This window comes from Pimephales promelas, chromosome 1 (genome assembly GCF_988280905.1).
Source record: "Pimephales promelas chromosome 1, fPimPro1.hap1.1, whole genome shotgun sequence".
Lineage (NCBI taxonomy): Eukaryota > Metazoa > Chordata > Actinopteri > Cypriniformes > Leuciscidae > Pimephales > Pimephales promelas.
In genome coordinates, this window is record NC_142769.1 from 3957143 (window position 1) to 3980526 (window position 23384).

General features: G+C 39.1%; 1 protein-coding gene and 2 non-coding genes across 4 annotated transcripts in view; all 3 read left to right on the plus strand.

Moving 5' to 3' along the window:
• Positions 1-23102, plus strand: part of ipo7 (importin 7) — a 28439-nt gene extending 5337 nt beyond the window's left edge. The window contains exons 2-25 of one of the 2 annotated variants that reach the window (XM_089117626.1): positions 1644-1725; positions 6097-6250; positions 7979-8137; positions 8794-8950; positions 9049-9138; positions 10111-10205; positions 10398-10482; positions 10571-10705; positions 11948-12047; positions 12140-12216; positions 12752-12868; positions 14480-14569; positions 14656-14821; positions 14906-15066; positions 16319-16447; positions 16711-16777; positions 16860-16985; positions 17147-17244; positions 19031-19126; positions 19363-19583; positions 19664-19872; positions 21481-21720; positions 22369-22485; positions 22664-23102. In XM_089117626.1, coding sequence (XP_088973752.1) covers positions 1644-1725; positions 6097-6250; positions 7979-8137; positions 8794-8950; positions 9049-9138; positions 10111-10205; positions 10398-10482; positions 10571-10705; positions 11948-12047; positions 12140-12216; positions 12752-12868; positions 14480-14569; positions 14656-14821; positions 14906-15066; positions 16319-16447; positions 16711-16777; positions 16860-16985; positions 17147-17244; positions 19031-19126; positions 19363-19583; positions 19664-19872; positions 21481-21720; positions 22369-22485; positions 22664-22761 — 3069 coding nt within the window. In that variant the 3' untranslated portion in view covers positions 22762-23102. The remainder of the gene's footprint in view (positions 1-1643; positions 1726-6096; positions 6251-7978; positions 8138-8793; positions 8951-9048; positions 9139-10110; positions 10206-10397; positions 10483-10570; positions 10706-11947; positions 12048-12139; positions 12217-12751; positions 12869-14479; positions 14570-14655; positions 14822-14905; positions 15067-16318; positions 16448-16710; positions 16778-16859; positions 16986-17146; positions 17245-19030; positions 19127-19362; positions 19584-19663; positions 19873-21480; positions 21721-22368; positions 22486-22663) is intronic. The other variant, XM_039690800.2, reaches the window with a different exon arrangement.
• LOC120492768 (small nucleolar RNA SNORA23) lies at positions 9718-9896 on the plus strand. Its single transcript, XR_005625585.1, has one exon. It is a non-coding gene; the product is annotated as a small nucleolar RNA SNORA23 (small nucleolar RNA).
• LOC120492767 (small nucleolar RNA SNORA23) lies at positions 12514-12692 on the plus strand. The gene has a single exon (XR_005625584.2). It is a non-coding gene; the product is annotated as a small nucleolar RNA SNORA23 (small nucleolar RNA).
• Positions 23103-23384: the final 282 nt, after the last annotated feature.

The window sequence follows — 23384 nt, forward strand, 5'->3', positions numbered from 1 at the left end:
GGTGTCCTGTGACATTTACTTTCTGAGCTGGCCCGGCTCCAGGCGGCCCATGTGGACGACAGGCTTGGATTCCTGCGAGCTGACGCTTTAGTGTTCGGGTGAGAACGCTGTCATGGCATTTCAGCCTGCATCCTTTTATTCTGCGCTTGTTACGATAGGATCACCACAGGACGCTCTGTTTTTGAAAGACCATATTCAAAGGAGGGAAAACACTTTGAGATGACCACAAATGGTGGGGCTTCATAAATTGTAGTCACGCTAGCTGGATGTCAGTGGTTCTAGTTCAGCTGACTAGTGTGTTTGCCGTTTTGTAGCTCTTATAGTGTTCAGTGTGAGAGGCCAGAAGTGGATGTGGTGTTTGTTTGGGAATGGAGTTCTCTGAAATGCTGTTTCAGTTCATCAATGCAGCGATACAGGCCTGTTTGTAAACTTCTACACTGACAGTTCTGATTCATGACGCATAACTGCATTTTTGCACTTTGTACTGCCAACATTTCAGAGGTGTGACCAAACCGCAGCTGTATTTGGAAAATAAAGAGATTTTGCACTAGAGCCAGACCGATATTATCGGCCGATATTAGGCATTTTCCAAACTATCGGTATCGGCAGTTATAATGGCCGATAAATTAATATTTAAAAAATAAAATAAAAATGGACGAAACCCGCTTGAGCCATGTCATGAGTGTTGGAGTTGTATAGTTTGTCCACCAGAGGGCACTCTACACCGTTCCTGTTGGCAACACTCGTTGAGTTGGTCACGACTCACGATACATGCATTGCTTGAATAACAATTAAAAGAACATCCCCATCAGTTCTCTAACTCAAATAAGCATGACAATTTGTGACTATCATGTCCAGTTTTGCTGCTGTTAAATAAGCAGAGAGTGAAGCGGAATTAGCTAGTTATAGTTACGTTACGTTGTTAGTGTAGTTGACCGACTGTCCTTTTTAACTTTTGACAATGTGACTGAAGTATTTCGTGACAGTTAAAGCAATGAGTCGTATCATCGCTCCTTGGCCTGTTATATTGAAAATGTATGTTTTACAATTTGCAGTATGACGTTATCCATTGCTAAATTTTGGCTCATCATAGACTAGCTAACCACAAAGCTAGCTAATGCTGTGACAATAAAAGAAACAAGTTTCTTTTTAAAATGCATTATCATATTATTTTAGTTAAAACCCATAAATAACTACAAATAACTAATGTTAGGGAAACCTGTTAATGTTTTCTGAAAAAAAAAAATGAAATAAAAAAATATCGGCCGATATATCGGCATATCAGATTTTAAAACCAACAAATATTTGGATCGCTATCGGCCTTCAAAATCCTTTATCGGTCGGGCTCTATTTTGCACTTTCCATACTGAATATATGCTTAATTAACAGCCATAAATTAATGAAAAAAGTTATTTGGGTCAGTTTGGAATTATCGTTGCAACCTGAATCGCTTTTACACCTAAATGGTTTTCATAAAATTACTTCAATTGAAACTAAAAATGAAAGCTAATTCAAAAATATAAATAAAACCAAAACGCTGATCTACACAGAACTGCAGCCTAAATCATCCAGATTCAGTCAGGTGTGTTATGGGAAGTGAAATTGTGCATTTATTCCATGTTTGATTGTTTTCCTCTCCACAGGGCCATAGCCAGATGAACTTTGTGTCTACACTACTGCGGGTGACCATGTCGGACCAGTTGGATTTGCCTATAAGGCAAGCAGGTACGTTTACGGCTCTTCATGACCCGACACTAAGCAGTGTTACTCCCGATGCTGCTGTCATACTACTGAAGATGAAGTGCACACTCACACCTCCTCCTCGCTGTCACTCCGTGAGCGTTCGTTTCCCCTTTAGTATCAGATGTCATATGTTGACACAGCGCTGAGACATTCTGTCACTGTGTGTTTGAATAACACGCATACATTTTTCGTTGAAGTCAGGGGTGCATTTTTAATCTTGGAAATTCCTGTTTCAGGAATAAACATTAAAAATAAATTTGTCACATCATCCCACTACTTTTCAGCTGCTTCTCTATCTATCTATCTATCTATCTGGGATGTCAACGATTAATCGACGATTGGTCGCTCTCTCTCCACAACTGCATTAACCCTTTAGGCGCCAGAGGTTTTTTTCCTAAAACGTTCGATTTTGACATCTTAATTTCAAAAGGCTATATCTTAAAAGTGAAACAAGATGGATACTTTCTGTAAATTAGAGAAATATTAACGATGACCCAAAGTTTATGTTGGGATTATATTTACCCATCTAAATTGCACATTATGACATCATACGGTGGCAGCAATTTTTTTTTTCATTAAAAGTCTCGTTTAAATAATAAAATGCAGCACTTCTTTCCCCCCAAAATGTCCATCACCTTCTTTATGGTATATTGCACAATATTGAATGCTCACTGTGTAAATCATTACTAATAAATGGTCGAACAAACCGTATGCATGTAGTGGTCGGCCTTTTTCTGTAGAGATTTTCCATTTCCTACATACAGTAGGCACTCTGATTCCATGTATGGGGCTTATATTATTCATATGACACACAAACACAAGTAGACAAGACCTGTTTAGTTCAAAAGATCACTCGCTACGGCAAACCACAGATCATGAGTGAGATGTGAGCAGCGCGAGCGCGCTGAGTATGCACATTGTCATTGCGACTCCCCACCCTGCTTCACCCTGTTACCCCCTATCTGTACTATGAATACTTCGACCTCATCTAACATACCCAGTGATAATAGACAACGTCTCCACCACAATACTGTCGCCGCGATCGCGGAGAGACTCTGATGAAATGGTTTACTCTCACACTAGCTCTGCTTTTGATCGCACTGATTCAATGCGCTCTAACACGAACATTTTGTACAGAAACATGACGTTTTTTTGAGTCGGGGATGAAGTATGACATGTCTGCTATCCAGTAGAGGGGATGTCGAATGAAATTTGACGCCCAATTTGACAAAATCGGCCGTTTTATTCAGTGCCGCATCTTGTCAAGTAAACTCGACCGTGGCGCCTAGACTGGGTTAAGACCAGGGTTGGGGAGTAACGGAATACATGTAACAGCGTTATGTAATCACGATCCAAAAATCCACTAACTGTAATTCGTTACAGTTACATCAAAAAACAGTAATCAGATTATAGTTACTTTTTGAAAAGGGGGGGGGATACTTTTAGGATTACAATGGTTTCATTTAAAACGAAGTAGATCTGTATTTTGGCATAATAACACTATATTAACGGCTTGCGACACGAGTAGGGTTGGGTATCGTTTGAATTTGAACGATTCTAATTCAGATTCCGATTCCTTGTTTCGATTCCGGTTCCTAACGATTCTCGATTCCGATTCTTTTAAGAGGCAGGGTCAAAAAAGTTTAGCTAACCTTGCTAACCAACGGCCTTTCTGAAGGAAATAATCCTTCTGTAAAAATACTCCTTTGTCACAAATTTTGCATTTTGCCGAGATTTCGTTATTTTTAGAAAAGTGAAGCCACACTTTGGATCGCCGACGTAAGGTACTCATGTTCGACTCGCGTGGTTATGCCAACTTTTCCGGTAGATGCTTCTTCGTTGGTGTTGTTCAGCGGTTTCTTCTTCCGTTTGGCGGACTGTGAATATCGAAACTAGGAATCGAAATTTTAACTTTTGAACGATTCCGGTAAAAACGAAAAGTTAGTCTCGGTTCCAATCGATACTCGATTCTCGATACCCAACCCTAGACACGAGTCACGTGTGCCACCCGCTGGCGACTGCGTAAATTAACCGCTCTCGACAACAATCTCCTCAGACACAGATAGTCATTGCTGCTAGAAGCGATGCTGCCCACAGGTAAAAATGCTTTCATTTCTTGGAAATTCCGCTGCTATTTTGTTTTTAAAGAGAAAAATTCCAACAATGTGGTTTTACAGTGCAAACTGTGCCTTGTTATCTAGTATGGAACTTAGCGTTTATTACTGCTTTAAAATTCAGTGTTTTGTATGAGCGCTGTTGTAAGTTTTCAAGCGATGCTGGAATCTGTAGAAATTAATAGAGTAGCTTTTTTATTACCTAAAATTTCCTTTCATAATATCTTCGTTCTCAGTCTCACTTAAGGAGATGTTCGCAAGTCCTACTGCCAACGGCCCAAGTTCAGTCAGGCAATTTAAGAAAGATCACGGCATTAGTCAACAGATTATTTCCTATTTTAAAATAAACTAATATGTAGATTGTGTCGAATTTTTAAAAGTTTTTATTATTTCCGTGTAGCCTACATAATACATAATAATCTGTAAAACCATACTGTAGCCACTAGATGTCTCTATAGCCCTTTAAATAAATATAGTTCAGGGATGTGATTCTTAATAAGTAAAAGTTTTTATAATATCTCTCCTTGAAGTAATCCAAAAGTAATCAGTTACATTACTTTCATATTCTGGTACTTGGATTACGTTACTGAATACTTTTTTTATGAAGTAATTTGTAACTGTATCGGATTACATTTTTAAAGTAACCCCCCCAAGCCTGGTTAGGACTGCATCAGAACTCGCGCTGAACTGTTAAACTTAGTCTGACTTACTTAAACGCACTTAACTAACTTAAAAATAAGTACCATCTTACACTATTTGTCAGGTCAGTGATCACATGCCCCATTGCAGATCACAGCGTGGATTTGAGAGAGTGAGGCTTGAGAAGAGTTGCTGATTCAGCAGCAGGATTACTCTCTTCCGGCTTCATGAACCCGTCTGTAATCGCTCTGCTGTTTGATTGTCTCCGATCTAAGTCATCCTCACTGTCAGCTAATTCTGGTTACATATTCAGCACTCACACTGGCTTCTTTGTGTGCTTTAACCATCCATGGACCGTGTTACACATATATGGTCTCGCTGCCCATGAGTAGTCATTTTTTTATATAGTAAACCGCTGATGCTGAATAAAGGCCTCAATGAAAACTTCTGTTTTTTCTTAAGTTTAAGTACATGAGCGTATTTTAGTGAAGCTGTGAATAGGATTAAAGCTGTTTCTGGTGAGGCCTTAAGTACACCTGCTGGGATTTTTCAACAGATGCACAGCTGCATTAAGTTCCTGACATAGCTCAGGCTTTCTTGACATCATGTGTGCATTCAAGCATTTCTTTGGCTAGTTTTCAAGGCCAACAGGTTTTCAAATATTCAGAAGAGTGTGCTTTAATGCCACATACTGTATGTATTTTGCAGAAATGCAGTCATTTCAGTAGCAATCCACGTGTTTGAGAAATTTTTGTGAGGGCAATGCATTTCCCCACTCAGATTTTGCAATGGGTTGTTAAAGCGAAATGCCACTGACTAACAAAGAATTTGACATTGCTTCATACATTGGCAATATTTGGTGGGCAAAAGGGTCTATTGTCAAAGCAGCAGAGTTTCTTTAACATGACCGCATGTTTATACTTATTTTTCAATCAAAGCGTAAGCTTTGAGACTGCAGGATTTTACAAAAATAGGAGCTTTAAAATACTTTGTAAAGAAAATGGATCAAACAATGTCTTCTCTTGATAAAAAGATACGAGGAAACGTTTATAAGCTCTTTTAAAATGACGAGGGAGATAAAATATGCACTCTTAGAACCATATAAAGTAAACATTTGTCGTGAATTATCAACAGTAGATCATAAGCAATCGTTTGTATAGTATTTCCTGGTGGCGAGCTGATCTACAGACTTGAATGTGCAGCTCTCCTTTATTTAATAAAACCATAGCCGTTTGAAGTTTAATAATCACCTTGGGCTATATCGTGATTCAATCACATATTTAAGACCTTTTAAAATGATAATTAAGAGATTTTTACACCATTTGAGATTAAGATATTAAGGCTTGGTTTCACAGACAGACCTTAGACTAAGCCAAAATTAGGTCTTAATCAGGGCATATAAAGTGTCTTTATATAAACTTGAGACAAAACAATGGCACCAACAAATTACGATACGTCAGTGCAAGTTGCTTTCGGTTCAAACATGCATTTTAGTCTGGGGCTAGGCTATCATTTGAGGGGTTTTTTTTTCCACACATTTCTAAATGGATTTTACAAATGCTGTTGTCTGCTGTCTCTGACCTCTGTCGTTGTCATTCAGGTGTGATCTACCTGAAGAACATGGTGACACAGTACTGGAGTGAAGGAGATAGTGCAAACACTGAAACGCCCACCAGTAACATCCCTGAAGAGGACAGGCAGTTCATTCGAGACAACATAGTGGAGGCCATCATCCAGTCCCCAGAGCGCATCAGGTAACACACAGCTACATAGCAATTTTATCGATTCTGCCAGATCAATCAATATTTTTTTTTTCCCCAAGAAAGTATCGATTTTGCCATGAGTATTTATGCATAAGTCCCATTCAAATCCCTGTGTTTAACTTAGTTCGTCAAGGGGCCGTGCACGTATCATTTACATTTATTCATTTTAGCTGACTCCTTTATCCAAAGCGACTTACAATTGCTATATATGTCAGAGGTCGCACGCCTCTGGAGCAAGTGAAACTAGGGGTTAAGAGTCTTGCTCAGGGACACACTGGAGTCTCGCAGTGGATTCGAACCCGGGTCTCACACCAAAGGCATGTGTCTTCACCACTGCCGTGTCTTTTGCACACTCAAGTTCGTAATTTCAAATGTAGGCGCGCAGCAAGCACGTTAATTTTTTCCAGGCGCAGCGAGATGAAAGCACCAACTTTTCAGAATGCAGCAAACACACCGCAGGTCATGTGACGAACCAAACATCAGCTTCACCCTTTCCGTAACAACATTGAAAGCTCGATCAACATGAAGGACGGGGGTGCACCCAAACACTACGGGTGTTTTTCTTCCTCGTAAATAAATACGTGAAATTTGCAGAGCTACAGCAAGCGTTTTTCAGTAGTGGAAATCCATTAGCTACTAAAACTTATTTGTCGTTTTGGAGAGCGCAGTGCACGGTTGCTTAGCAACGACAGACACCACGGGAAAATCGGACCGAATTTTACTATTAATAATAAAAGATAAGCTAATGTGGATTGTAAATGTCAGTCATTTATCTTTTTTGACTCATTCTTTTTATAAAAATGATTTAAAGGCTGAAATATGTGAGGTTTATTTTTTTCTCAAACCTTTAATTGCGTTTTTAACTCTGCTTTGTTAATTGCAATACTGCACTTAGTTTACTTTTCTAAGGCTACAGTTTGCAATAAATGGAAATAATTTTCTCAACACATCTTTGATTTACTTTCTCCAGCATTTGCAAGCTGTAGAGACTTTAGTTTTCAGTTCAATTAATTCAGTCAATTAAATTGAACGCTCACAAGATGTCACCAAAATCACTCTGTCCCCATTAAATCCTTCCGAAAATGATGTAAGTGTATCGAATTATATCGAATCGTATCGCTAGCTGAATATCGTGTATCGTGAGCTGAATATCCTGTATCGTGAGCTAAATATCGTATCGTGAGCTGAATGTCATGTATCGTATCGTGAGTGAAATATAGTATCGTGAGCTGAATATCATGTATCGTAGCGTTAGCTGAATATCGTGTATCGTGAGGTAAATATCGTATTGTGAGCTGAATATCGTGTATCGTATCGTGAGGTAAATATCGTATCGTGAGCTGAGTATCATGTATCGTGAGCTAAATATCGTATCGTGAGCTGAATACCGTGTATCGTACCGTGAGGTAAATATCGTATCGTGAGCTGAATATTGTGTATCGTATCGTGAGCTAAATATAGTATCGTGAGCTGAATATCATGTATCGTAGCGTTAGCTGAATATCGTGTATCGTGATCTGAATATCGTATCGTGAGCTGAAAATCGTGTATCATATTGTGAGCTAAATATCGTATCGTGTGCTGAATATCATGTATCGTATTGTGAGCTAAATAACGTATTGTGAGATCAGTCTATCGCTATAGCCCTAATGTACACGGGAGGGGGAGGGAGTGTTGAATCGCTTTCTTTTCTAACCTTTTTTTTTCTCACTTTCAAAGAGTGCAACTCACAACTTGCATTCACCACATGATCAAGCACGACTACCCCAGTAGATGGACGGCTATCGTGGACAAGATCGGCTTCTACCTGCAGTCTGACAACAGTGCTTGCTGGCTGGGCATCCTCCTGTGCCTCTACCAGCTGGTGAAGAATTACGAGTAAGAGAGGCATGAACACGATTTCTGAGTGTCTGATTTAATATTTTACAGTTGCCCCACTTGTGTTTGTTAGTGCATTTCAGTTTCTGTTATATCTACATTGGTTGTTGTTGTCGTCAACATGATGACTGTTCTACATATCGGTACATTTAGTCCACTTATGGCTTGCGAAATCAAAATATTGACTGAATAAGCAAATACCGCATGCATCAGCTGTTCTGTCAATTCAAGTCTTCTAAATGGTTTTAGCCTAAAGTGTTTTAACATTTTCCTGATAAAATAATTGAAGGCATTTACATGATACCTGGCATACACTTTATTTACTTAATAGTGCATGTAACTAGGGCTGTCACAATTATGAAATTTGGAAAGAAATAACTGCATTCATGCGATTATGGTGATTTAATTATCTGGCTTTGCCGTACATTTGTGTGCTTTGTTCATTAAATAATTTTCACAAATTATTGATAAAGTGAATCCTTTACAATGTCCAGATAAACAAATCAGATTTCGAACCACATTTGATTTATTTATGTTTCTTAATAGTTTAAACAACAGAACTAAATTGACTGGTATACCAAAAAAGTGATTTGAGCAGTCAGTGTGAGCTAACTGCGCTACCACCAGTTGTCCTGATGCAAGTCTTTATTTGCAAGGTATAAGAAGCCCGAGGAGCGCCAGCCGCTGGTCGCTGCCATGCAGATCTTCATGCCAATGCTGAAGGACCGGTTCATACAGTTGCTGCCGGACCCCTCCGGCGAGTCTGCGCTGGTTCAGAAGCAGATCTTTAAGATCCTTTACGCTCTCTTCCAGGTATTGCCGTCATTTCTCTAATAAAGGAGATCACCGCTTATCCTGAAAGAAGCTTTTTGTAGTTTGGGTCTGGCATTAATTGATTGGTGTTTTTACAGTACAACCTCCCTCTGGAGTTGATCAATCGCCAGATTCTCACTGAGTGGATGGAGATCCTGAAGACCGTCGTGGACAGAGATGTTCCTCCGGTAAGAATGTGCTTCTGGTTATCATAATTTGTCTTTGCAAGTGACGTACCGCAGTTTTGGTTTGTTTACAAATGAATGTAGATGTTTTTGCAACAAATTAGTTTTCAGTTTTGGTCTAAACCGTTTTGGAGACTTTTTAATTAGCGCCTCTCCAATGGTGCGTTTGTGGCATCTATTTTGTGCACACATCGTGGATAAGCCAGAATCAACTGGGTATTGATTTATTTATTTTTTTTTTTACTTTTATTCGATCTTCATTTTAATGAACGGACATCTTCAAGATTCAGTTGATGCCTCAACAAAAGCTTCACTACAAACATATTTTGTAGCAGGCTTGCCATCCAATAGTTGCAATGTTTTTTTTGTGTGCTTTTTTGTTATTACAGTTATCAAAACGTGTTCAGTCTGTTGTGCATCTTTACAATGTAACATCGCCACCCACTGGCCCGCCATCGAGTTGAGTTTTCAAAACGATCCCCTCTCACGATCATTTTGACTGTTGTCATCTGTACACGGAAAACTACCGTTTTCAAAACAAACGTACCCTTAATGTTCTGCAAGTGTCAGTCATTGGCTGTTAGTGGACGGTGTGCGTAGTGTCCGTCTACGTTTAGTGCCGTCTCCGGTCTGTGTCTTACAGGCTGTGGGACGGCTCTCACGCCACACTCACAGCCACAGAGCCACTGGAGATCATAGTACTGGCCCAGTGACGTCTAAACGACTCCACCACTGGCCAGCCTCCATATTCTCCGACAAAAACCCATAAACTCTACCTAAAGATCTCAAATCAACATACTAATACAGTAGTCAACATTTGAAGTGGATCAAAAAAAGTTTGAGTATTGTTCAAAATTCATGTATAACTTTGACCCATTTAAAATGTTGACTATTCAATTTCACTTACTTTTCAATAGTATGCAGGGTTCATTTTTGGCACGTGATCTTCTAAAGTGCTTCTGTGTGGCTTTGCAGGAGACCCTCCAGGTGGATGAAGACGAGAGGCCCGAACAGCCCTGGTGGAAGTGCAAGAAGTGGGCGCTTCACATCCTCGCCCGGCTCTTCGAGAGGTACAGTAACATAACATCACTTCCTCCCGAGAGCGCTACATATAAAGCTTTGGCAGATGACTCACGGTCCATTTGAATTTCAGCCCACGCTGAGCAGTTGGAAACACTCGATTAGTTATTTTCAGCGGAAGATCTTGTGTGTTTCAAACCGTTACTGGATTTCATGCATGTTTTTTTTTTTTTGCCCCAAAGGTATGGCAGCCCTGGCAACACAACCAAAGAGTACACCGAGTTTGCAGAGCTTTTCCTCAAGGGTTACGCCGTGGCTGCACAGCAGGTAAACAGGAGACCTCGATAGATGGTTCAGTGGGTTGTTGACATGACGTGAGCTGATAACTGATGAACTTTGACTCTTTTTCTGATAGGTACTGTTGAAGGTGTTGTATCAGTATAAGGAAAAGCAATACGTCGCTCCTAGAGTTTTGCAGCAGACACTGAACTACATCAACCAGGGAATCGCACACGCCGTCACCTGGAAGAACCTAAAGCCACACATTCAGGTTTGTACATGCTGTTTTGCATGAAGCAGAGCATTCGTTTGACTTTGTACCAATGAAAGAGTTTAAATTCTTATGAAATATTAGGCAAAATAGACCTAGATGTGGGCGATAATCAATGTAAATATCAAAATCAATAATAGCAATTCATAAACTGCTATGTTTAGCAAAGTTTTTGAGACGCATATTAAACCAAAACACCACAGTGAACATCAATCCAAAATCAGTATTTTGGATTGAGTCATTGAAACAGAGTTAAATTATTTGCAGAAATGTGACAGAATTATAAGAAATTTCACTCTGAATCAAGTTAGAGTAGTTTTAAAAAAAACTTTTGCTGATAATTTATTCACCCCCTGTCATCCAAGATGTCCATGTCTTTCTTCAGTCAAAAAGAAATTAAATAATACACTTTACTGGGAACCAAACGGTTCAAGGTCCAAAAGACACTTTCAGTGCAAACTGCAAACTGTTCAAAGGGCTTTAAATGATTCCAGACGATGAATAAGGGTCTTATCAAGCGAAATGATCGCTCATTTAAAAAAAATAACAAAGTTTTAAGTTTTATAAGCTCAAATGGTCACCTTGCTCTGTTCCGTGATGAGCGTTCGTGACTCTCCTGTTCGAACTCGTTCATCAAAATGTACGAGTCATTTGGTTCATTCAACGAACCAATTGAGTCAGAAAAAGATTCGTTCATTTTGATGAACGAGTTCGAACAGGAGAGTCACACAGAACAGAGCAAGGCGAGCATTTGAGCTTATAAAACTTAAACTTTTCTTTCTTTAAAAAAAATGATCGATCGTTTCGCTTGATAAGACCCTTATTCATCATCTGGAGTCGTTTAAAGCCCTTTGAAGCTGCACTGAAACTCTCATTTGGACCTTGAACCATTTGGTTCCTATTGAAGTCCATTATATGGAGAAAATCCTGGAATGTTTTCATCAAAAACCTTAATTTCTTTTCGACTGAAGAAAGAAAGACGTGGACATCTTGGATGACATGGGGGTGAGTAAATTATCAGCAAAAGTTGTTTTTTTTTTTAAAAATTAAAGATGCTAACTAAATCATTGTGAATTAATTATTTAAAATTGACTGTTTTGCTAGTACTAAGCCACGAGTGACTGTGCGTTGCATTGATTTTTACTGCAAAAATGTTCTTACCTAAAAACCTCTGTAAAATTACTGTAAAGCACTGCCTCATGTCATACAATTTATCCAAGTTCTTGTTGTGTCTGGTTTCAGGGAATCATTCAGGATGTGGTGTTCCCCCTCATGTGTTACACAGACAGTGATGAAGAGCTCTGGCAGGAAGACCCTTACGAGTACATCCGCATGAAATTTGGTGAGAGCAGAACCAACAAACGATTCTTGCAGAGTAGAAGACCAAAACCAGATCGATCTGCTCATGCTGTCTCCTCTTTTGCTTCCTCTTAGATGTCTTTGAAGACTTCATCTCCCCAACCACTGCAGCTCAGACGCTTCTCTTCACCGCGTGCAACAAAAGGAAGGAGGTGGGTGTTTGGAAGCGCCATCTGGCATGATGAGGCCTATGACGTGATTGTGTTTGGCTGAATTTTGTGTATATCTTACTGCCAACACGCATGTCTCCAATCAGCGCCCTGCTGCTCCAACAGAAAGAAAGAAAGAGCTCGTTCATGATCTCAAAGAGCTGTCTATCTTATTCAAAGGAAGCGCTTTCCTTTTTTTGTAATGTGACATGTTTTTTTTTCAAATGTCAAGTCACATTTGCGACGTTCGTCTGTTATTATATACCCTTAATATTCTGAAAGTGTCAGTCATTGGCTGTTAGTAGACGGTGTGCGTAGTGTCCGTCTACGTTTAGTGCCGTCTCCGGTCTGTGTCTTACAGGCTGTGGGACGGCTCTCACGCCACACTCACAGCCACAGAGCCACTGGAGATCATAGTACTGGCCCAGTGACGTCTAAACGACTCCACCACTGGCCAGCCTCCATATTCTCCGACAACCTGCACGTGACATGAATCGCGAGATGTTTTGAAACATGTGATAACTTTGTCATTTTGCAGGTGCTGCAAAAGTCCATGGGCTTCTGTTATCAGATCCTCACTGAACCCGCCTCTGACCCCAGGAAAAAAGACGGCGCTCTTCACATGATCGGCTCGCTGGCTGAGATTCTTCTCAAGGTGATTTTGCATTACAGTTCAGGGTGCAATGCCAAGGATTTTTTTAACTCTCCTGGTTGGGCCAGTGGGTCAATTTCCGTGCCCTGCCAACATTTTATCAGGCCCCTCCCCAAAATATTGAAAGATTATTTCTTACATTATATATTTTACAAACGTTTTAGATACCAGTGAAATTTCTAAATTCTCGTTTCCGATTTCAAAACTACAACAAAATACAGGTCTAACTAATATGAAGTTCAAACAATATTCAGGGTTCCCACGAATCCTTGAAATCATTAAAAGTTTGTGAATCTGAAAGACAAAATTCAAGGCCCTGGAAAGTTTTTGAAAATAGAGACAGGTCCTTGAAAGTGCTTGAATTAATTTTGTGCCATAGCTTTTCTGTAATAAAATACCTCCGGTCCACTAATGTGTTATTTCGCCAACGCTTCGTGGCCTATGCACACTAACTTACTTGATTTACGTTAGTTACACGCATTTACGCGTTACGTTAAGTGTTTCCCGCGTGAGGTACTTTGTTATATGTTGCCATGACGTTCACGCGCACACAAAACTGCTACGATGGTACAGACACACCGTGGAACATTGCTAAAACCACTGAAACGTGATGCCTGGAAAATGCAAGTTTCAGGATATTTGGAATATTTTATAATGTATTTGATCTAGACTATGTTGACCCCACATTAAGTCCTTGAATTTGAGAGTATTGGACCTGGAAAGTCCTTGAATTTGAAGTTAACCGAGATGTGGGAACCCTGAATATTAAAGAAGAGTGCACAGTCAGTGGTAGAGCCAGACCGATATATCGGCCGGCCGATATTAGGCATTTTCCATAATATCGGTATCGGCAGTTATAATGGCAGATAAATTAATATTTAAAAAATAAAATAAAAATGGACAAAACACGCTTCAATCATCTCTCCTTGGCCTGTTATATTGAAAATGTGTGTTTTAAAATTTGCAGTATGATGTTATCTATTGCTAAATTATGGCTAGACTAGCTAACCACAAAGCTAGCTAATGCCACTATCATCAGTGGAAGACCGCTAACGTTAACATTAATGAGCTTGGAAACAACAATGAACTTTTTCTGCCTAAATAAAGTAATGATTACTGGATTTATAAGTAGCATATCTCTAGTTACAGTCCCTGAATTGTAAAATGTAAGTTATACTTGCGAGGAGTGAACATTTAGACATAGAGAAAAAGTATCAAACGTATCTTGTGCAGAAAAGTTAGCTTTTCTTTTACACGTGTGTGAAATCCAACAATATTTAATAAAAAAAAATTATCGGCCGAAAAAATTATCCCAAAAATATTTGTATTGGTATCGGCCTTCAAAATCCTTTATCGGTCGGGCTGTGGTCAGTTTTAATAATACAGCGCTTTAATTTTTTCATGTAGCTGTATACTCACATATACACTGTATAGTGTTCACTGTTTAAATGAAATATAGATGTTAAAGCTACAAAAGATGGTTAAAAATTGCTTGAATGTTTTAAATTTGAAAGACTTAAACACATGCAAATCCTTTTCAATCCAGCCTAGAATAGCCAACGCAGATTTTTGGGTAGTAGTTGTATTGATGATTTTTGTTTTTTTTTCAATCAGAGGAAGATCTACAAAGACCAGATGGAGTTCATGTTGCAGAATCACGTCTTTCCTCTGTTCCGCAGTGAGCTGGGTTACATGAGAGCGAGGGTGAGAGATGTCCCTAAAGAATAATTCAGTCTTGAGTGGCGCAAACTCTGTCCACTTGTCTTACTTCATGGTAATTCTGCTTCTAGGCCTGCTGGGTGCTTCATTACTTCTGCGAGGTCAAGTTCAAGAGTGACCAGAACTTGCAGACAGCCCTCGAGCTCACCCGCCTGTGTCTGATCAACGATAACGAGATGCCCGTGAAAGTGGAGGCGGCCATCGCCCTCCAGGTCCTCATCAGCAATCAGGAGAAAGGTGAAGATTTCAACTCTTTTTCTGTGTCCACCCTCCATCTTGCATTTATTTGAGATGGCTTTAATTGTTTGTTTTTCCCATCAGCCAAAGATTACATCACCCCCCACATTCGGCCCGTGATGCAGGCTCTCCTCCAAATCGTGCGCGAGACAGAGAATGACGATCTCACCAACGTCATCCAGAAGATGATCTGCGAGTACAGTGAGGAGGTCACCCCGATCGCTGTGGAGATGACCCAGCATTTGGTAAGAACTGTTTTATGAGTCCATGCAAGTCTCAAATTTAGTTTTATCAAATTTAAAGGGACACTCCACCCAAAAATGAAAATTCTGTCATTTACTCACCCTCAAGTTGTTCCTTTCTTCTGCTGAACACAAAGGAAGATACTTTGAAGAACGATTGGAACCAAACAGTTGTTTGGCACCATTGAGTTCCAAATAGAAAAAAAAAATACTATGGAAGTCAATGGTGCCAATCGTTCTTCAAAATATCTTCCTTTGTGTTCAGCAGAAGAAAGAAACTCATACAGGTTTGCAACAACTTGAGGGTGATTATATGATGATTGAATTTTCATTTTTGGGTGGTGTATCCCTTTAAGGCCATTACAAGTCTTACATACAGTAGTCAACATTTGAAGTGGATCAAATAAGTTCATCAAAGTTGTCCTAAGACGAGAGCGGGTATTGTTCAAAATTCATGCATATTCATGCATATTTCAAGCAATTAGCATCAATCATGTTGAACAGTGTGCATCTGAAGTGTCTCAGGTGTCAAGTGTTGAAGGAAAAAATTCATTATTTATCAGCTTCAATATATCAGCTAAATTTTATTATCGGGCCGATAACGATAACTAGAGCCAGACCGATATATCGGCAGGCAGATATTATCTGCCGATATTAGGCATTTTCTAAAATATCGGTATCGGCAGTTATAATGGCTGATAAATGAATATTTAAAAAATAAAATAAAAACGGATGAATCACGCGTCAACCATGTCATGAGTGTTGTCAAAAAGTGCAAAGTGCAGGTAAAGGGATAAGCAAGCTGACATTGTAATTATGAGGTAGCTTATAACTAAGGCAATGTAGGGACTAATTATTATTTTATTTATCAGAACTTTAGTATATTTTGATGTTCCTCCGTTCTGTTGTGACAATTGAAACAAGTTTCTTTTAAAAATGCATTATCATATTATTTTAATTAAAACTCATAAATAAATAACTAATGTTAGGGAAATCTGTTAATATTTTGTTGCGCGTTTCTGAAATAAAAAATAATAATATCGGCCGATATATCGGAATATCGGATTTTAAAACCAACAAATATTTGTATCGGTATCGGCCTTCAAAATCCTTTATCGGTCAGGCTTTAACGATAACATAAAAATGAGCAAATATCGGCCGATACCGATATGGTGGCCGATATATCGTGCATCCCTAATCATAACAAAAATCATCTTCTTGGTGTAAACATTCCTGCTTGATTCATCTCACTCAGGCCATGACCTTTAACCAAGTGATCCAGACGGGGCCTGATGAGGAAGGAGGTGACGATAAAGCAGTGACCGCCATGGGCATCCTCAACACCATTGACACACTGCTGAGTGTAGTGGAGGACCATAAAGAGGTGAGAAAATAGAAACATGGGCTGTAGAATTACTTCCAGCCGCCCACAAACTCCAAGGCAGAACTGTCTTTAAATAGCCTTGAGGAAATCGATCTACATTTTATATTTGTATAGCAAATGCTTTCACGGTGCACAATTTCATGCTAATCCCTTTAAAATATTAACTTGAACCGAATGCATGTTTAAAAATGTGTGACTGTCATTTATTTATGAAAGAAAATGAAGAGACACTGTTTAACACACTGCTGATTGGCTGATTTCAGATTACCCAGCAGTTAGAGGGCATCTGTCTGCAGGTGATTGGCACAGTCCTGCAGCAGCACGTCCTGGGTGAGTTTCGCTAGTGAGAAAGCCTGTTTTGTGTGACCATCTTTTGGTTGTGTGTTCATCGTTTGGATGTTAATGTTCCCAGAGTTCTACGAGGAGATCCTGTCCCTGGCCCACAGTCTGACGTGTCAGCAGGTTTCTCCTCAGATGTGGCAGCTCCTCCCTCTGGTCTATGAGGTCTTCCAGCAAGACGGATTTGACTATTTCACGGGTAATGCAGAAGCTAGCGTTTACTTTGCATGTTCGCTCGATGAACTTCCTCCTTAAACTGTAAACGGAACGTCAGGGAGATTTCTGTTGGTTGAGAAATGTGTGGCGGTGGTTTACTTTAAAATTTAAAGAGTAACGCTTCATGAACCTTTTTTGTTTCAGATATGATGCCACTTCTCCATAACTACGTCACAGTCGACACAGACACGCTCCTGTCTGACACCAAATATCTTGAAGTAATCTACAGTATGTGCAAAAAGGTACAGCAGTCCCTCTATTTTCATACAAACCAAAACAAATGTCAGTTTTTAAACAGTGTGGCTGCGTCCAAAATCGCGTACTATGTGAGTAGGTACTATATTTAAAGGGATACTCCACTTTTTTTGGAAATAGGCTTATTTTACAACTCCCCAAGAGTTAAACAGTTGAGTTTTACTGTTTTCAAATCTATTCAGACGATTTTCTAATATTTAGAAGAATATTAGTAAACAGACAGTTTCTGGTCTCATTGACTTCCATAGTATGAAAAAAAAACCATAGTATGAAAAAAATATACTATGGAAGTCAATGAGACCAGAAACTGTCTGTTTACTAATATTCTGCTAAATATAAGAGATGGATTCGAAAACAGTAAAACCCAACTGTTTAACTCTGGGGGAGTTGTAAAATGAGCCTATTTCCAAAAAAGTGGAGTATCCTTTTAAATAAGAACGTACTTTGCGACCTGTTGTATATAGTATGAATGCGGGTAGTATGAACGAGTCCGGACGTAATACATGCGCCATGTAGTTGTCGCGTGACATACGCTGTCACAACAGTGCGAAAATTTAAAGAGCCCATTCCAGTGACTGCACCAACTACGCGCTGTTTTTAGTTCTGCTTTCAGTTTTCATCTGCGTTTTTATTTCGTCTGAGCCGACAATCAAGAGGAGGCGTCGGTCAGCCTCTTGTAGATCACGCATTTTGTGGAATTTCTCAAAAAACAAACCTAAAAAAATTGACCTCATAAAACACACACAACCCCTATGAACAATGACAGATGTCGATTTTGGCAAGGAAAAAGCCATTTATTTGCGTGTGATATTACCATCGATAAATAAACATGAATGAATCAATAGATATACGCATGCGTGTCTGTTTATCTCCTAACGGTAGGCCGTGTGTCCACCAAAGCATTTTTCCACGCGCCTGGCGTACGTTTTAAATTGTTTTCAATGGGAGCGCCGCGTTTTTTTTTTAATGAGGTGCTGATCTTTTTTTTTTTCACGCTGAAGCACCCAGCGTTTTTACTGGTCGCCGAGAGTTGACAAATGTTCAACTTTGTATAAAACGCAGCGCTCATCACTGTCACTTTTTACCCAGCCGTCCAATCACAATAGAGGAGGGGCGGGACTAAACCACACTGACCAACTGTCTCAACATTCTTTCTGTATAACGACATCAACCAACAGAGCTAACCGAACAAAATGGATGAATAATTTTTTAGTATGAAACAAATTATCTGCGAAATCAGTTACAAGTAAACCGTGGCGCGGATATTCTGTATCATAGCAACGAAACGTCGCAACGAAAAAACGCTCTCAAGCGCTCAAAGCACGGCGTTTTCAGCGGGCTAAAAACACTTTGGTGGACACACGGCCTAACAGCCATTTTCAAATATAACGACAACCACTCTCCCGTGGCATCATGGGAAAGTAAAGTGTCCATCGTATGCGCACTTCAGAATCTCGCCGGAAGTAGTAGGTCATCCGGGTACTTTTCAACTAACGTTTTTCCAATTCTATGATTTCGGATATGCTACTTTAATCACGTGCTGTTTTTCGCATACTATATAGTAGGGAAATATTCGATTTCGGACGCAGCTTGACTATATGAGCTAACTACTTGGACCTAATATGGATTAAGGTTAAGTTTAGCATTAGCATAGCATTATAGTAAGAACATGCATGTGAAGCAGGACTAAAATAAAGTGCAACTGAAATGCTTGATTTTAAGAGAGTGGCAGATTGACTGTGTTAGTTAAACTGTGTGTGTGTGCCCAATCAGATTTTGTCTGGAGACCCAGGGGAGGACCCAGAATGCCATGCGGCCAAGCTCTTGGAGGTCATCATTCTGCAGTGCAAAGGTCGTGGTATTGACCAGGTGTGTTTCTTGATATTTATGTCCACGTTAGATTTTTCTTTCTAGCAGTGTTGTATGAAAACCATGGGTTTTTTTGTTTTTGGCCACACATCTACTCAGTTTGGACCTCAAGTCTTCTCCTATATCTTAATATATGAGCATAAAGGCCTGATGTATCAAACACTTCAAATCTTTCTGACTGTTGATTCATATGTCAGGCTTCACAGAGTTAATGAGCTCGGTGTTCATTCCTGCAGGTGGTGCCTTTGTTTGTAACGACCGCTTTGGAGCGTCTGACGCGTGAAGTGAAGACCAGTGAGTTGAGGACCATGTGTCTGCAGGTGGCCATCGCTGCGCTCTATTACAGTCCTTCTCTTCTCCTCAACACACTGGAGAATCTGCGCTTTCCCAACAACACCGAGCCCATCACCAACCACTTCATCTCCCAGTGGCTCAAAGACATCGACTGCTTCCTCGGGTACACGCTTCACACCGTCACGTCTACCGTCACAGACATTTCTCAGGGCAAGAGTAACATGCCATCGCTGTTGTTTGCAGGCTCCACGATCGAAAGATGTGTGTGTTAGGACTGTGCGCGCTCATGGATCTGGACCAGAGGCCACAGGCTGTTAACCAGGTCGCAGGTCAACTGCTTCCCGCTGCCATCCTTCTGTTCAACGGCTTGAAGAGGGCCTACGCCTGCCGGGCCGAGCACGAAAATGACGAGGATGACGATGAAGAGGGCGGAGAGGAGGAAGATGAGACTGGTAAATGAGATTTTCCCAAGGCTTCTATATCAGGCTTCCAAATTAAAGGTGGTATAACATATATAACATATATAACATATATATATATATATATATGAAGAGTTCAGATGCAAAAGCCTCTAAATGCCATTTGAAATTTTCTTCTTTAATGATGATTTTTATCAAACTTGTATATTTAAGTTCAGTGATTTCACTTAAATGGCAATGATAATTACCTATTAATTGTTATTTAAGTGAAATTACTGAACTTAAATATACAAGTTTGATAAAAATCATCATTAAAGAAGAAAATTTCAAATGGCATTTAGAGGCTTTTGCATCTGAACTCTTCATATATATATTAGTTGCATTCATATATAGTTTTAGTACAAAATGATGCATTGCATTTTTCTGTCAGATTATTATTGACTGGATTCAGTGTCTCTGTGCAGAATAAATACTACCTTTTTATTTACTCCCTGTAAAACTATTTATGCAACAACCATTTCAAACATTTATCATTTATTTATTTTGTTATGTTGTTAAAAAATTTGACTTTAGCTGTAAAACAGATTGCCATTCTGCTCAAATTGATTCAATTCAAAGTTCATAAGTTATGAAACCAATTCGATTCAGCTGTAAAGTAGCTGTACAAAGACAAGTGTTGTTATTCAGCTCAACTCAGATTGTTTTGTTCTTATCTGACAGTGTCAGTGCAGCAAATCGCTAATATTCCTGAATATTAATGGTCTAAAGTATTTAAGTATTCATATAATATGCTACATTGTCACATGACCTCATATTAAATATAAATTAGGGCTGTGCAAAGATTAATTGCGATGAATCGCATCCAAAATAAAAGTTTGTGTTAACATAATATATTTGTGTGTGCTGTGTATAATTAATTATTTTGTATATATGAATACACACACATGCATGTATATATTTAAGAAAATGTGTTATTCATATATAATATATATATGCACACATATATGAGTGTGCCGTGTATAATTAATTATTTTGTATATATACAAAATAATGAATTATACACGGCACAAGCATATATTATGTAAACGCAAACTTTTATTTTGGATGTGATTAATTGCAATTAATCTTTGCGCAGCCCTAATAAATGCATATAAATAACTTTTTTTAGTCCAATTTGGAGTAATTGATCATTGTTGGCTGTCCAATCAAATAAGGAGTCAAGCTTGTATTACATCGAGGGCTGTCAAGCGATTAATCGCATCCAAAATAAAAGTTGGTGTTTACATAATATATGTGGGTGCACTGTGTATAATTATTTTAGACATATAAATACACACATGCATGTATATTTAAGAAAAAATTATTTATATATAATGTTTATATTTATATATAATATAAATCTATATATAGTAGTATATGTATTAAAATTTTTCTTAAATGTATACAAGCATGTGTGTGTATTTATGCCAAAAATAATTATACACAGTGCACCCACATATAATGTAAACACCAACTTTTATTTTGGATGCGATTTAATCATTTGACAGCCCTGATTACATCCAGTTAATTTGGTATATTTGATTGATGCATTTCCCTCTTCTTTCCTTCTTTTTCCTCAATGTGATAAACACGAATGTATAGTTCTGACATGTGACTCATTGCATACTTGTGCAGCGGAGTTGGGCAGTGATGAAGATGACATAGATGAAGAAGGCCAGGAATACCTTGAAATGCTAGCTAAACAAGCCGGAGAGGACGGTGACGATGAAGACTGGGAGGAAGACGACGCAGAGGAGACCGCTCTTGAGGGTTACACGACCTCGGTGGATGATGAAGACAACCTCGTCGACGAATACCAGATCTTCAAAGCCATAATACAGAGTACGAGTTTCACTTGTAGTGTGTGTGACATAAATACAGTAGTCAATACCAAAACCATCAAAGTTACACAAGAATTTTGAACAATACCCGTTCTTGTGTTGTCTTTTTTTGATCTTCAAATGATCCAACCATAAACCAATGGTAAAGTCAGAATATTACATTTTAACAAATAAAATTGAGGTCGTTAATTTTTTTTTCAACAGATGTTACCGTTTTTCTTACCGTAAATCTGCATCCTAACTCATTTAACTAACACTACTGCCAACTCAGTCAAATATCGTTTTGAGAAACATGCAATATTGCAAACTGTGCTGAAGAAACATGCCATTGAAGTCAGGCAACAAAAAACCTGTTTCAAAACTTGAAACAATATCCCCTATTAGCAAATTAATTTTTCTATTAAGATATTTATGTTCAACCTGAGATTTGTGAAATATTCACCTATTTGTCATTATGTTCAGTAGTTTAAAACCACAATTAACGCTCAACTTTCACTTAGGAGCGTGAAAGAAATAAAAATTTGACATTTATCGTGATAATTATCGATATCGAGTGATATAAAGAAAATATTGTGATATTTTTTTGGCCATGTCGCCCAACCCTAATACACTTCAAATGTTTTTAAAGAAACTGCTTTCTCTCCTTCAGATGTCCAGGGTCGTGACCCAGCATGGTACCAGGCGCTCACACAGTGTCTCGATGAGGAACAAAGAAAACATCTTCAGGATATTGCAACACTTGCAGATCAGCGGCGAGCGGCACACGGTGAGGCAAAAAGCTGAGCAATGGATTGCGCAGCAGTTTTTGTTCCCCCAAAATGATATTTGAGCTGTTTTCTGTCAGATATTGGACCCAAAACATGTCTGTCAAAGCTCAAAACACTCAATAAACTGACAAAATGTCTCCGCTTGCTGATTTCGCCCCCGTTTCTGATTGTTTTTAGAATCAAAGATGATCGAGAAGCACGGAGGTTACAAGTTCACAGTTCCCGTGGTGCCATCCAATTTCAACTTTGGTGGCAGCGCCCCTGGGATGAATTGAGTCCTCTCTTTCCCTTCCCCTTTCTAACTGTGACTGAATGTAGTGAATTGAAAACACTTGTGTCGCTCCCTGAAGTAGTGGTTCCAGAACTGGTTCTTCTTCTCTCACTCTTCAATCTGACTATCAAATTTAAACAGCACCAGAAGACGTGGGAAAGCAACCAAATGCAGCCAATGCCCGGGAAAACAAACCAAGAACTTGAACGCTAAGCAACTGGGGGGAAAATAAAGCTCTGAACAATGTTTTCTTATGGAATCCAGAAATTAGGAGAGGTACCATAGTGGCAACTCCCACACACACACACAAAACGCATACTACGGGGGCTAGAGAATTGAAATTGAGGCGTAACGTCAAATTCATCGTCACTGTACGGCCCAAAGGGCCTTTTCAAGATTATACCTCTGGCAATAGTGTGTCTTCATCAAAAAAAAAAAAAAAAAAAAAACGAAACGAAAAGAAAAAAAAACAATTCTCATGTTGTACATAACTAGCCAAGGCACTTGATTTTTAAGTTGCCTGGTCAAACAACCAGAGGCATTTGTAAGGTGTCGATGTGTATTCAAATGTAGCATATTGGATACTTGTCATAGGACTATGTGATGCCTGATCTCTGTAAATTAATG